We start from the raw sequence: 16,463 nt of genomic DNA, 5'->3' as shown, positions 1-16,463 counted from the left end.
ATATAAGATTTTTTATCTCATTTAAGTCTGAATGAGTGATTCTCTCAAGAAAAACATCACCACTTTCAATCTGGGATCTTTGTATGATATACTTTTATTGGATTGCCACAGAACTCTGACTTTGCAAAGGCCTTGGCCGGCCCTGAATCCACCTGCTGGAGTATAACTCCTCAAAAAGGACAAAGTATTACTTTGTGGATGTTCCAAGTGGTTCAGTGGTTGCCAGTACTCTGCTATTTGGGGGAAGACTTACATTTGCAGTGGATTCAGCATTATTTTAAATCTGAATTAAGGATCTGATCTTGTTGGATTTTCTCCTGGCCGAATAGCACATGGATTATCAGAGCTGTTAGACCTTGGTTGAGGCTTGAAGATGTTATTGGATTGACACCACATATTTCTGACTCTGATTTGCTGAGGCTTAGGACTATCAGGAATCCATCTACGTTACTGGTGTATGGCTTTTAAATGATCTGAATTAAGGACTCAATTTTGCTGCTGGGTTTTTCCAGGCTTGGTAGCATATTTATTATTAAAGCTGTGGACCTTGGGTATAGCAGTGTGACTGAGTTTGTTCGGGTCTATAGATCTCCCCTTTTCAATTGTTTCAATTGTCAGTCTGAAATCCACTTAGCTACCTGATATACCCTTAACACATCAGCATATAAGTTGGCATCATGTGTTTTCTTATATTCCTGATGCTCATTTTTTTCAACCAGGGATCAAATTAATTAAATGGACACAATAAGGAGAGTGAACCCTGGTTGTATTTGCTACACTTTAGACAACTCTCAACCTCACCGACGAAAATTCTAGAGCTATATCATCAGTCAATCACCCTGCCTCATAAACTGAAATGTTTTTACTTCCAAGGTATGTAAATAAGATTTTGTATCTTCAGAATCTTATGGTGTTAAATGACTATTTTATCGACACAAAGGACTCTTTTTTTCAGTTTGCCATTGATGGGGGTCCTGATAAATCTTTTCCTGTTAACCTAAAATTACGATGTATGATAATGCTCTTATTTATGTTATCTGGAAATGTTCAGCCAAATCCTGGGCCTATTACATCTATGCATTGTTTACCCACTCCCTCAGATTTTAAAAGTAGAACAGGCCTTTGGTTTAAATGTATAATGTTAGAAGTTTGGTTCCTAAATTGGATATGATTAAGATTTGGGTAAATACGACAAACGCTGACATAATTGTTCTTTCTGAAACTTGGCTTAAGAAATCGATCACTGTTGATTTAATTTATATTGATGGCTATAAAGTCTACAGAACTGATCGCGTGGGCAAAGGAGATGGGGTGGCCATCTATGTTAAATCTAAGCTTGTTAACTCTGTAACTTTGTCAATTACTAGAGCTAAACAGTTTGAGGTTTTGGCCATCAAAGTGGGTGTTTCGAAAGTGTCTAATATCACTGTGGTTGGCTGTTATAGACCTCCGTCTGCTACAAAGGTTGCTCTCAAAGCTTTTTTTTCCAGATATTTTACATGAGTTAAATGACTCCGAGTTCATCCTTATGGGTGATTTAAATTGGGACTGACTCTCAGGGACCTCAGATTGTTTTAAAGAATTGTGTGACTCCTTAAGCCTTGCGCAACTAATTAATGCACCGACAAGGCTAAATCCTAAAGTGCAACATAAATCTACCTTACTGGATCTAATCATAACGAATGCTGCTCATAAATTTACTTCAACTGGCATATTCTGTAATGATATTAGTGGTAATTGTTTAATTGCTTGTGTTCCGGGATACAAAAATCCCTAAGGTAAAACCCCATTTTATTTTTAAAAGATATTTTTAAAAATTTGAGGAGCAAGCTTTTTTGCATTATTTATACCAAAGTGATCTTAGAAGAGTAACTTAAATACAGTATGTTGAACTGGCATGGGAATATTTATATAAATATAAAATTATATCAATTTTTCAGTCCATCTCTAACAACCATGTTCCCATTAAGAAGTTCAGGATCAGTGGTAGGGACAATCCCTGATTTTCAGATAGTCTTTAAGAATTATTTAATTTAAGAAATAAATCATGGGCACAAGCCAAATTTTCAAACACCCCTGCTGATTGGTCTACATTCAAAACACTAAGGAATAAGTGCACATTGATGATTAGGAAGTCTAAATCAGAGTTTTATTCTCAGAGAATTTTAATAATCCTTCAAAATTTTGGAAATTAATCAAATCCATGTCAATGACTCATGTAGCCTCTAGCCTTCCTGAATATATTCAGGTTGACTTAGATAAAATAAACAATAAAGTTACTATGGTTTTCTTATATTCCTGATGCTCATTTTTTTCAACCAGGGATCAAATTAATTAAATGGACACAATAAGGAGAGTGAACCCTGGTTGTATTTGCTACACTTTAGACAACTCTCAACCTCACCGACGAAAATTCTAGAGCTATATCATCAGTCAATCACCCTGCCTCATAAACTGAAATGTTTTTACTTCCAAGGTATGTAAATAAGATTTTGTATCTTCAGAATCTTATGGTGTTAAATGGCTTTTTTATCGACACAGAGGACTATTTTTGTCAGTTTGCCGTTGATGGGGGTCCTGATAAATCTTTTCCTGTTAACCTAAAATTACGATGTATGATAATGCTCTTATTTATGTTATCTGGAAATGTTCAGCCAAATCCTGGGCCTATTACATCTATGCATTGTTTACCCACTCCCTCAGATTTTAAAAGTAGAACAGGCCTTTGGTTTAAATGTATAATGTTAGAAGTTTGGTTCCTAAATTGGATATGATTAAGATTTGGGTAAATACGACAAACGCTGACATAATTGTTCTTTCTGAAACTTGGCTTAAGAAATCGATCACTGTTGATTTAATTTATATTGATGGCTATAAAGTCTACAGAACTGATCGCGTGGGCAAAGGAGATGGGGTGGCCATCTATGTTAAATCTAAGCTTGTTAACTCTGTAACTTTGTCAATTACTAGAGCTAAACAGTTTGAGGTTTTGGCCATCAAAGTGGGTGTTTCGAAAGTGTCTAATATCACTGTGGTTGGCTGTTATAGACCTCCGTCTGCTACAAAGGTTGCTCTCAAAGCTTTTTTTTCCAGATATTTTACATGAGTTAAATGACTCCGAGTTCATCCTTATGGGTGATTTAAATTGGGACTGACTCTCAGGGACCTCAGATTGTTTTAAAGAATTGTGTGACTCCTTAAGCCTTGCGCAACTAATTAATGCACCGACAAGGCTAAATCCTAAAGTGCAACATAAATCTACCTTACTGGATCTAATCATAACGAATGCTGCTCATAAATTTACTTCAACTGGCATATTCTGTAATGATATTAGTGGTAATTGTTTAATTGCTTGTGTTCCGGGATACAAAAATCCCTAAGGTAAAACCCCATTTTATTTTTAAAAGATATTTTTAAAAATTTGAGGAGCAAGCTTTTTTGCATTATTTATACCAAAGTGATCTTAGAAGAGTAACTTAAATACAGTATGTTGAACTGGCATGGGAATATTTTCAATCAATTTTTCAGTCCATCTCTAACAACCATGTTCCCATTAAGAAGTTCAGGATCAGTGGTAGGGACAATCCCTGATTTTCAGATAGTCTTTAAGAATTATTTAATTTAAGAAATAAATCATGGGCACAAGCCAAATTTTCAAACACCCCTGCTGATTGGTCTACATTCAAAACACTAAGGAATAAGTGCACATTGATGATTAGGAAGTCTAAATCAGAGTTTTATTCTCAGAGAATTTTAATAATCCTTCAAAATTTTGGAAATTAATCAAATCCATGTCAATGACTCATGTAGCCTCTAGCCTTCCTGAATATATTCAGGTTGACTTAGATAAAATAAACAATAAAGTTACTATGATCAACCAGTTAAATTAACACTTTATACATGCTGGGTCTGTATTTGACTGTTTAAATGCAAATACAACTGCCCCATGTTCTGTGATTACACCAGAGACCAGAAATCTGGATGTGTTTGTTTTTAAACCTGTTTCAGTAAATCAAGTTTGTAAAGCATTGAAAGGCATTGATAACAAAACTTCTGTAGACCCAGATAACTTAGACCCTTATCTTTTAAAGGTGGCAGCGGATGTTATTGCTGAGCCAGTTACTCATATTTTTAATTTGAGTCTTTTATCGAATTCTTTACCTAAAATTAGGAAAACTGCTTATGTTCTCCCATTATTTAAAGGTGGTGATCCCTCAGACATGAACAACTATCGTCCCATCTCCAAACTCAACTTTGGCCAAGATTCTTGAATCTCAGGTAAATTTACAGTTAAAACAGTTTTTATTTGATAATAATATTTGGATCTCAGACTTTCTTGATATATCTAAAGGGGTCCCCCAGGGTTCCATTTTGGGACCTATTTTGTTTTCTATTTATATAAATTATTTGGGTAAGGACATTCAAGCAAAAAAAAAATTTTTTTGGCTGATGATACTATTATTTATACAATTGCTCCATCTATAACACAGGCGGTGATAGAGCTTCAGATTGCATTTCAGTCGCTGGAAGATGCTCTGGTTAGTTTAATTTAATACAAATTTTGTTTTAAATTCACAGAAAACAAAGTTTGTGTTTTTTTCAAAAGCTCAGTCACAAGTACTTAATAATTTTAGCATTTTTACATCTGATGGTAAAATTATTGAAAGGGTACTTTTTACAAGTACTTGGGCATTTGGATTGATGATACACTTTTGTTCAATGTACATATTGCTAATCTAATCAGGAAGCTAAAGCTTGACTTTTATTTTAGAAATAAATCTAATTTTACTTTTAATGCCAAAAAGAAACTTGTAGAAGCTACCTTCCTAACTGTGCTTGATTATGGTGATATATTATACATGCATGCAGCCTCCTCAGTCTTAACAAGCCTTGATTCAGTATACCATGCTTCACTATGTTTTATTACAAATGCAAAATCCCATACTCATCATTTCATTCTATATGAGATGGTGGGTTGGACATCATTAGCTATACGTAGAAAACAGCATTGGTACATTTTTATCTACACTGAACAAAATTATAAAGGCAACACTTTTGTTTTTGCCCCCATTTTTCATGAGCTGAACTCAAAGATCCATGATTTTTTTCTATGTACACAAAAGGCCTATTTCTCTCAAATATTGTTCACAAATCTGTCTAAATCTGTGTTAGTGAGCACTTCTCCTTTGCCGAGATAATCCAACTACCTCACAGGTGTGGCATATCAAGATGCTGATTAGACAGCATGATTATTGCACAGGTGTGCCTTAGGGTGGCCACAATAAAAGGCCACTCTAAAATGTGCAGTTTTATCACACAGCACAATGCCACAGATGTCGCAAACTTTGAGGGAGCATGCAATTGGCATGCTGACTGCAGGAATGTCCACCAGAGCTGTTGCCCGTGAATTGAATGTTCATTTCTCTACCATAAGCCGTCTCCAAAGGCGTTTCAGAGAATTTGGCAGTACATCCAACCGGCCTCACAACCGCAGACCCCGTGTAACCACACCAGCCCAGAACCTCCACATCCAGCATCTTCACCTCCACGATTGTCTGAGACCAGCCACCCGGACAGCTGCTGCAACAATCGATTTGCATAACCAAAGAATTTCTGCACAAACTGTGAGAAACCGTCTCAGGGAAGCTCATCTGCATGCTCGTCGTCCTCATCGGGGTCTTGACCTGACTGCAGTTCGTCGTCGTAACCGACTTGAGTGGGCAAATGCTCACATTCGATGGCATCTGACACTTTGGAGAGGTGTTCTCTTCACGGATGAATCCCGGTTTTCACTGTACAGGGAAGATGGCAGACAGCGTGTATGCAGGGTGTCCGCGGGTCCTTAAAAAGTCTTAAATAACATTTTCCTAATATAAGGCCTTAAAAAGTCTTAAAATGTCTTAAATTCGGATTCAATGGGTCTTAATTTTTTTTGGTCTCATTACCGCTAAAATATCTTCAGTCTGTGACGGAACTAATGACTTTACAATCACTGGACAGACCGAAGATTTTTTCTTCCTGCGGTAAATTACTGTGTCATCAGAGAGAATTGCAGTAAGCTAGCAGAATACAGAATACAAGCTCGCGCTGAGGCTCACTGTTTGTCTCGAGACTTCAGAACAAATGAGCGTAACAACACACACAAACTCAGAAGAAACACACTGAGGTAAAAATGTTTAGTTTATTCATAACATGATAAAAGTTAAATAACACCATGATAAGTGAGCTATTTTGTTCTATAGTCTCACGACGCAAAAAAACATTCAAAACACCTACGTTACAGAGTGCACGCATTACGTCTAGTGCGCGTGTGCATTTACAGTGCGCTCTGCCTGATCATTGCATGATTCAGTCTATTAAAATACATTCAGAATGATCACAAATTCAAGACATGGGGGCAGAAAATGTGTATATTTATACTCAAGTTCACATGGAAGAGTGCCTTTTTTCTCCAAAAATTACCATATACAAATGTGATGTTGATTTTTTACAACAGTTCAAGAAACTAGACGTTTTATTAAGAGACTTAAGTTTTAGACACCATATTGCTTGTTTTTGCTCTATTTCGCCAACAAAAATAATTCCAAACAAAGCCACAGCGCTGTTTTGCGTCTCTGAGTAACATGACGGTGTTTCATTCCCGAATGAATCAACTGTTTAAATGATTCGGTTCAGTCGCAATGACTTACTTATTAACAGGGACTTGCTGCCACCTGCTGGCGGTTTTAATTTCACGTTTAAAGTATCTTTTCATTTTTTTCATTATTTCAAATATCAGTATTCAATGTTTTATGTTTAATATATCAAAACATTATTTATGCATTTGTAACTGCAGGTTAAATGCATTCATGTTCTGCATTAAACAGTGTGTAAACACATCTAAATGCCACTTCAGATGCAGCTTATGTCTGGATTGCAAAGATGAATTTTGTTGATACTGATTTCATTTGCTTGGTAACAGCCCAAATGTCTTATTCTTATTCACTGATTAAATGTAAGAATTTGACTCAAAAGATAATGCACACTTATAGAAAAATGGCTTTATAAAGGTAAAATGCCCATAAAAGGTCAAATCTATTTAAACTTATCTGACCACCACACAGAATATGAAGAATATCAAAAACTTTAGGAGTGAGCTGTCCACGAAAGTCCTGAAGATACCAGCATGATAGCATACTCAATCAGTTGAATGAATGACTCAATACTCACTCATTAAGTGACTTGCCTCCACTTACTGGTAGTTTAGTTGAGAAATTTGTTGAAAAGTATGCATTTTTCCCCTCAACATTTCTTATTTGTATACTCATAAATGCATTTAAAACATTAAGCTCATAACATTATTTATTGCAGTTGTAATTATTGTTATTTGCCGTGTAAATTATTTAATCTGACTGGTAGCAGCCCTATAGTGTATATTGATAAATTGTAATAATTTTACATGTAAGGTACACAATTCCTGGAAGCTGAAAACATCCCAGTTCTTGCATGGCCAGCATACTCACCGGACATATCACCCATTGAGCATGTTTGGGACGCTCTGGATCGGCGTATATGACAACGTGTTCCAGTTCCTGCCAATATTCAACAACTTCGCACAGCCATTGAAGAGGAGTGGACCAACATTCCACAGGCCACAATCAACAACCTGATCAACTCTATGCGAAGGAGATATGTTGCACTGCGTGAGGCAAATGGTGGTCACACTAGATACTGACTGGTTTTCGGACTCCCCGGACCCCCCCTTATAGTAAAACTGCACATTTTAGAGTGGCCTTTTATTGTGGCCAGCCTAAGGCACACCTGTGCAATAATCATGCTGTCTAATCAGCATCTTGATATGCCACACCTGTGAGGTGGATGAATTATCTTGGCAAAGGAGAAGTGCTCACTAACACAGATTTAGACAGATTTGTGAACAATATTTGAGAGAAATAGGCCTTTTGTATATATAGAAAAAGTCTTAGATCTTTGAGTTCAGCTCATGAAAAACGGGGGCAAAAACAAAAGTGTTGCATTTATAATTTTGTTCATTATATAAAGCAATGTTAGGTAAACTTCCAGCTTATCTCTGCACTCTTCTTGGTCTTTGTTCTGGCAATTACCAGCTACACTCTTCCAAGTGTTTGCTTTTTAATGTACCTCGAGTTTAAACAGAACTGGGGAAAACTGCATTTTCATATTAAGCACCCTGGGCATGAAATATTTAACAAAAAGATCTAAAACTAGATAGATTTGTGTCTATTGGTGAATTTAAAGGCATCATAAAGAGAGTGGTATTGGAAGCTTGTGATTGTTTTTGTTGAGAGGATGTTGAAATATTGTTGTAATGTGTACTTCTTGTATTTTAAAATTGTCTTACTGTATGGCTGCTACTTTGGCCAGGTCTCTCTTGAAAAATAGTTTTTAAATCTCAATGAGACTTCCTGGTTAAATAAAGGTAAAAAAAAATTAAAATTAAAAATAACATGTTAAAGAGATAGTTCACCCAAAAATTTTAATTTGTTGTTTATCTGCTTACCCCCAGGGCATCCAAGATGTAGGTGTCTTTGTTTCTTCAGTAGAACACATATGATGATTTTTAACTTTAACCGTTGCAGTCTGTCAGTCGTATAATGCATGGCAATGGTAACAAAATCTATGAGAGTAAAAAAAACATGCACAGACAAATCCAAATTAAACCCTGCGGCTCGTGATGACACATTGATGTCCTAAGACATGAAACGATCGGTTTGTGCCAGAAACCGAACAGTATTTATATAATTTTTTACCTCTAATACACCACTATGTCCAACTGTCTTTGGGCGCGCGCACGGCATAAGAGAGAATAATGGAGGACAAAGAAAATGAAAAAGAAAGAAAGAGGTAGATGGATGGAGGTAAAAGCAATCACAAGGAGAAAAAGAGAGGCGAAATCAAGGTTAGGGTGTGACCGCAAAGGTTTGGTCTGCTAGAAGCCTCTATTCCATGGTAAATTAAAAAGTAATTACAGAGATTACATGGCAACTCTCCATGAGAGTGACACGAATGCTGAAGATACATGAGAGATCTGCTAATGACGCTCTTCATCTCACCTCAGCTCTCACGAGTTCGCTACAGTCTCACATCAGCATTTAGTAATCCATCTGAGAGAAGACTGAGATTGTGTGATTATACAGACCCACACATATTATTTTCCTTTTTTGAGAATTTAGATTAAAAAGGAATTGAAATCTCTCCTGAAAAGAGAAAACTTGTAAGCCTAATAGATATTCCTCTGGTAATATTTCTTATAAATAAATGGTTGTGTTTAATATTGCTAATGACAGTATATGTCCATAAGTTGTGTTTCAGCCTCCTTTTTGTTTTGGGTCAGCCCCATGGAAACAGACCCACATCCCAAAACCAAGCAGAAATAATAAATTAAGTAATTTGCTGCATTTTCATTATGCAAAATTACATTTTGTAATTATTTCCTTTGATTTATGACCTGGACACTGACAGGTTCTTGACAGGTTTGATATGTTTGATTTTAGTGTGTTAAAGGGGTCATGAACTGCCTTTATTTTTTTATATATTTTTTCATTTTTTACTGTTCTCTGTTATCAAGATTTTCACATAAAAAAACATCATAATTTTGAAGTAATAGGGTATTTTCTGCCCTGTGTAAGGCATTTCCAAACATCACACAAACCAGATGAGAGTCGTAAAAGCAGGAACCATGGTCAGCCCAGGCGTACCTCTCTCCAATGAGTTCCTGCCTTGCTCTGCTTATCTTTACAAAGAAAACACGGAGATAATGATTTACTAAACCACCTCCATGTCGACACAATACTAAGACAACAAGAACTGACCCCTCCCATCTGGATCCGTTTAAGCTACAGAAGGCCAGTAGGTTTCGTGACTGGTTTCAGCATCAATAAAACATCTAATGGACCAAAGAACAAAGAACCTGGTATCTAAACAGAGCCCCGCATAGAATCGCACGGACCTCATGACCATTTGATGCATAAATTGCTAAAATCCGATCAACAAAAGAGACAATTTTATAGCTCCCTGTCCAGCAGGAGATTCTCCAGCAGACTCTCAGATCTGACCTGAGAATGACCGCAGGACCCTTCCCTTTTCCCCCTGCATTCCAAAGGAAAGAGACAAGATTTCTTTGACAATCGTTGCTAATCGTTGAAAGTATGAAAATATCGGAGCATAGAGTCACAAATAATATGTTGTATGTCTTAGATATATATACTTGATGTGTTCATTTAATCGATGCAACGTTAAGCAGTGGTTATTACCCCTTTTTAGGAAATGAGGATATTAAAATGTGTGTAATATGTGAAGTTTAATCTTGAACGAATGGAAACGAGAAATGCAGAAGGTTGAAATTAAGTAAACTTTAATAGTATGTACAATACTTGCTTTTAAGAGACTTTATAGGAGTATTAACACAACTTTTATAGATGGTGTCCTCATGTGATGAATTGAAGATCCCTTGCTCGCTGCCTAGCTCGCAGCTTACTCATAATAACTCTCTCTTAAGAGTTGACAAATTATCATAAGTGTGTTAACCGTGGCCAGGAAAACACATATTTAATTTGTTAAAATATACTGAGAATCACCGGCTCGCTGGACGACCCTTGATTTAAAGTGTAAACTATTTAAAGTCAAAATCAGTTTTGATCAGGTGGACTCGAATTCTCAGATCGAGTTCTTTTAAAACCTGAGCTAGAAATAAACCTGAATGAATTAATGATAATTAATTCCCTTACAACTGAGTTAAAATTTCTTACACCTGTTTCTGTCCCCCCCATCAGATCGCTCTGTTTGAATAGGCATGGTGGATTGTAGAATCGATGGGCGGGGCAAAATAGGCAGCGGTGTAGAATCGGTGGGCAGGGCTAAACAGGAAGTGACGTAGAATAGATGGGCGGGGTTAAACAGGCAGTGATGTCGAGGCATTGGTCTTCTTCTGCATAGGAGGCACTTATCCACACTAGGGATGTAACGATTATCGGTTTGATGATAAATCATGATAAAATTCCCCACGGTTAGTATTACCTTTTCATCTTTTAATTATCATTAAAACCGTATTAGAGTACCGCACTTTGAACAACTCGTGATAAATAAATACTGTCCAACATAAAGCACAGTTTTAAGAAACAGTCTCACGTGCACACAGCAGCAGAGTAGTTTCGTTTTGAGTGTAAACAGGGCGGAAAAGCTGGGAGGTTTTAAAAGAGTGCTAAGGGAATTATACAAATGAATATATTAATGAATTAATTATATGAATGTACCTCTGAAGGTTCTGACTGTCTTCAGAAATTATTCGATGGCATATCTGCTTTGTCCTCGGAGGTTACGGGAAACAGCTCTAATTCAGCTTTTCCATAAGTGCCACCTGCTGTCAGCAAGTGGATTTACAGAGACCTATATTTACATTCAGTCTGTGTGCAGTTTCTGTCTGGCCAACGGACTGAATTTGCATGCCCTGCTGTAAATTTTGACCGGTTGATGAAAAACAAGCTTATGTGGATTCTACACATTTAAACAATTCAGATAAGTTATCTAGAATTATTTATGGAGCAGATAAAATACTTATAATCATTTATTAATCAATTATAATTTTGACATATCTTTTCTTTATTTAAAGGCTGAAATGTGAGGTTTACCTTTTTATGAAACTTTTTCAAAGCTTTATTTGAACATTTACATGAGATATTTCAACATGCTATTAAACTGTTGTCAGTCATGTTGTCATTTAAAATCCGAACATCATTGGTAATGTTATTGTTTTAGTGATCATGCAAACAAAAAGTCATTTTATTTGTTGTTTGTTGATTTTTAAATATAAGACTTTGTGAAGTGATTTATGTGTTGGTACTTTTTGAACATCTCCAACACATTTTAACAATACAGTGATAATACTGATAACCGTGATAATTTTGGTCACTATAATCATGATAAGAAATGTGCATACCGTTACATCCCTAATCCACACTATTACATCATAGAGTAGAACATTCCAAAAGCTGTCATTTTGGCACACTACCTTCTGTTTTTAGACTAATGAGAAAGTTTTGAGCTCTGAAATTTACAGGATGTTTTTATAGTACAATGACCTCTTATTTGTCAATAGAGCAAGGTAATTTTGTTTTCTCAATTCATGACGCCTTTAATGTTAGTCTAACATGAAGAGTCTGTGTGTCTGTAGAGTCGTATCAGTACTCAGTGCTGGAGTCGGTGCCTGTGCCGTCAGTGGTGGCCAAACTGAAAGCCGCAGATGCTGATATCGACTCCAATGCAGAGATGGACTACTATATAATAGATGGAAATGCACCAGGTGTGTTCAACATCACCACAGACGAGGAGACACAGGAGGGAGTCATCTTTCTACAGAGGGTGAGATCATAGTGCCTTTCATAGTGAACGACAGGCCATTTAGAGTAGGCCCTACTGTATATAGTGAATTATACTGACTATATTAATAATGAAAAACGTCTCGAGTTACGTATGTAACCATGGTTCCCTGAGAAAGGAACGAGACACTGCGTCCTCTAGAGGTCGCTTTGGGGAACGCCTTCAGCGTGACTGGTGTCGGAAGCATTCATCTAAACACGACAATAACACTGGCCGGCGACAGCCTATGACGTCACTACCTGGCGCGATCACAGTATAAAAGGGCACCGGGAGAACACGTCATCTGCTTCTTTGTCTGAAGCTTGCTTCCAAAGCATGGCAAGGGAATTAGTGGAAGCAGTGTCTCGTTCCCTTCTTAGGGAACCATGGTTCAGTATGTAACCTAAGACATTCCCTTCCGAGGGAACTTCAAACTGCATCCTCTAGAGGTCGCTTTGGGGAACGGTATACCCAAACCACCATGCTGAGGGGAGTGCATGCCAGAAACCATGGCTATCACTAAGTACCAACTCCACCATAGCCATGGGAGTTGCCCCAAGGACGCCTTGACGGCTGTCATTGACATTACCCCTTCGGCCAAGGTCCTGAGCTGCATACTCTAAAATAACTTACCTGTTAAAGGTTGGGCTGGGAAGCCCAAGCCTAGGGCAGAGCTCAAGGCTTGGAATCAGAAGAAAGAGATATCTTTAAGGGGATACAGCTAGGTGTCTAAAAAACCAAACCAGACTCTGACCTGCCACCCAGGGGGCTACTGCCAGTTCTGAATGAATCTGCTCAAAGAACTGACTCGACAGATAGCAGAGCACCCTGCTCAGAAATGCATAAACCGAGATACATAAGTTCAGTGGAGCCCAACGTGAGAACCGGGCCTAAACCAACTCAGAGAAAGGGAAGAAGTCTGACAGCACATAACCCTTTACCATACAGGATTTTAGAAAGTGCGCAGAATGCCTAGCGTGCACACTTACCACAATGTGGATTTTTGAAAGTGCACAGAAGCTCAGTGTGGCATGGATTTAGAAACACTGTTACTAATGGGTAACCGAAGCTGTTGCTTAGGCAAGCCTAGGAACCCCATGTGACTGTGGCACACTCAGGGAGTGACAATTAATTCAGCGGAAGAACGCGTGCTTAGAGTGCATGTGAATTGAAAAAACATATCTCATAGAAAACCTCTCCATGTGAGGGGAGTTTCGCCAACTCAACCATAGCAGTCACAGAACAGACTCCAGAGCATCTGCTCATGCATAACTAGAAGGGGCATAGCACCCAGCTCAGACCGAGATGGGGACACCAACGCCTGACTGGAAAGCAGCTTGCTTATAGATAACCCTCCAGGGTGAGGGGAGCACTGCTGAGCTCACCAAGAGAGCAGCCTAAGAGGAAGGCAGAGTCCTGACATGCTACCCAGCGGAGCTCACAGAGCAAAGGATTCAATTCTCAAATGAGAGGGACTCAGAAGCTCAGAAGAAAGCAGCGTACTCGCACAAGACCCTCCATGGTGAGGAGAGCACAGCTATTTCACTCAACAAGCAACCCACCAGGGAGGCAGAAGATGGCCCAGAAACCTGGTTTGACTGCTAACCGGAGCTCAAAGGATCGGAGGCCAAAAATAGGAGTTCAATCTGGGAGCGGCGCTCACAGGTGACTCTCTAGGGTGAGGGGAGCAATGCTCAGCTCAGCACTGCTAGCCTCGACTTAAATAGAGGCAGCTTATCAGGGAGGCAGCAAGCTGAGTGTGGAAAGGTTCAAAGTGCGGAAGGTTCAACCACTAGCGAGGAGAGAGAGGAACCCACCTCGACCGAAGCGATCAATAGCCCAGTGTCAGAGTACCTAGCTCTGAAGCAGAGAGGAGGAATCACAGAGTCTTGCCCAGGACTGGCGAGCTCCCGCAGTGAAGGGAGCACAGCCATGTCTGGAGAACAGATAGATCGCAAGTTTTCGGGAGCAGCGCTCTCGGCTCTCAAGCAGAGGCAGGCCCTTAGAGCACATACTGGGAGCGACTCATTGCTAACCCTCACAGTGAGGGGAGCACTTCTCAACTCGACCAGAAGGCGGCGCTAGATTTTGGCTCGACCAAAAAGCAGCCCGCCAGGGAGGCAGAAGGTGGCCCAGCAACCTGGCATGACTGCTAACCGGAGCTCAATGGAGCGGAGGCCCAACTCTCAAAATAGGAGAGGAACTCAGATGCTCAATTTGGGAGTGGCGTGCTCATAGGTGATCCTCTAGGGTGAGGGGAGCACTGCTAAGCTCAACCAAATAAGGGCAACTTATCAGGGAGGCAGCAAGCGGCCAAACTACCTGATGTCAAGGAGCTCAAAGAGCGGAGGGCTCGACCCTCAGCAAAGAGAGAGGAACCCAGCTCAACTGAAGCCATCAATAGCCCAGGGGCAAAGTACCTAGCTCTCAAGTGGAGAGGAGGACTCACATAATCTGCCAAGGACTGACAAGCTGTGAGGGGAACACGGCCATATCCAGGGAGCAGATTGACCGCAAATGGGACATCAGAAATGGGATCCAGCTTAAAAGGGGATCACACATTTCAACAGGGAACAACAGGGTCCCAGCATAGAGACCACTGACCAAGGAGGCGACAGGGATGGGCCTAACTACTCAGCATTGTTGCATATGGAGTTCTCGGGAGCAGCGCTCTCGGCTCTCAAGCTGAGGCGGGCCCTCAAAGTACAAACTGGGAGCAATAGGCTCATAGCTAACCCTCGCAGTGAGGGGAGCACTTCTCAGCTTGATCAGAAGGCAATGCTAGATTAGAAGGGGAAGTCTAGCAGGGCCCAATGAGAGACCATCAACCGATGCAGCTGAACGCAGTCTTATGCTCTCTATCTCGATATAGAGCATGGGTCGATTTGAGGTGATTTACTGGTTCGACAATAAGGGCAGTGTGACAGGGAGGTCCGGTGGGCCTGACCGTCTATCGAACTGCAGAGTGGAGTTAAGGAGTGTTAAGCCACTTAACGCCTCAGCGAGAGGAGCTCTAGCTCAGAGAATGTGCATGATGGTTGAGAGGATAACTCCAATCTCAGGAGACCCCTCGGGTTGAGACATGAGTAAGCGTGTCCTGGCCGGGACATCAGGGAGCTCGTCACAAAGCATTATAGTCATTATAGTCCTGAGGTTGCAGTGTCATACTGGGGACCTGATTGCTAAGGAGGCTTTCGCAGAAGCTCAGCGACTTGGCTCCATAGTCCAGTAAGCATGAAGCCAAAGATGTAGGGCTATCATCCAGCCTGGATCCAGTTCCACCGGGTGAGACCATCAACACAATCGGTCAACAGCGAGAGGTTCTGACTTCAGCAGGGGAGCTGCTCGTAGAGGTCCTAACCCTAAAACAAAGTCAGAAAAACAGAGACAGGTCCAAGTAGCGCTGCGCAGAAAGTTAGTTAATGAATTCACATAAAATTAGCAATAGAGTAGATGAAATGAACGAATGAATGATGCATTTATAAAGCGCTTTATTGTGTATTTTTGTACACCCAAAGCACTTTACAATCATGTGGGGGGCTCTCTCCTCAACCAGCACCAGTGTGCAGCATCCACTTGGATGATGCGAAGGCAGCCACAGGACAACGGCGCCAGTGCACTCACCACACACCAGCTACAGGTAAAGAGGAGAGAACGTCATAGAGCCAATCAAGTGGTTGGGGATTATTAGGAGACCATGATTGAGAAAGGCCAGGGGGGCAGTTTTGGCCAGGACACCCCTACTCTTTATGAGAAGTGCCATGTGATTTTTAATGACCACAGAGAGTCAGGACCTCGTTTAGCGTCTCATCCGAAAGATGGTGCTTTTTGACAGTATATTGTCCCCGTCACTATACTGGGGTGTTAGGACCCACGCAGACCACAGGGTGAGCACCCCATGCTGGCCTCACTAACACCTCTTCCAACAGCAACCTAGTTTTCCAAGGAGGTCTCCCATCCAGGTACTGACCAGGCTCAACCCTGCTTAGCTTCAGTGGGCGACCAGTCTTGAGCTGCAGGGTGATATGGCTGTGGAAGAGAAATAGATCAAACTCACCAACCACGCCTCCCGCGCATGACTCAAGCTCATG

The 16,463-nt window shown here is 40.0% G+C and overlaps 1 protein-coding gene across 1 annotated transcript in view; it reads left to right on the top strand.

Moving 5' to 3' along the window:
* LOC107570661 (cadherin-7-like) overlaps positions 1-16,463 on the top strand; it is a 106,308-nt gene that overhangs the window by 48,850 nt on the left and 40,995 nt on the right. Inside the window, exon 5 of the mRNA XM_016256915.1 lies at positions 12,188-12,375. Coding sequence (XP_016112401.1) covers positions 12,188-12,375 — 188 coding nt within the window. The remainder of the gene's footprint in view (positions 1-12,187; positions 12,376-16,463) is intronic.

The sequence above is a fragment of the Sinocyclocheilus grahami genome, unplaced genomic scaffold, assembly GCF_001515645.1.
Source record: "Sinocyclocheilus grahami isolate Dianchi unplaced genomic scaffold, SAMN03320097.WGS_v1.1 scaffold1489.1, whole genome shotgun sequence".
In the NCBI taxonomy this organism is placed as follows: domain Eukaryota; kingdom Metazoa; phylum Chordata; class Actinopteri; order Cypriniformes; family Cyprinidae; genus Sinocyclocheilus; species Sinocyclocheilus grahami.
This window is presented reverse-complemented; position numbering and strand designations above follow the sequence as displayed.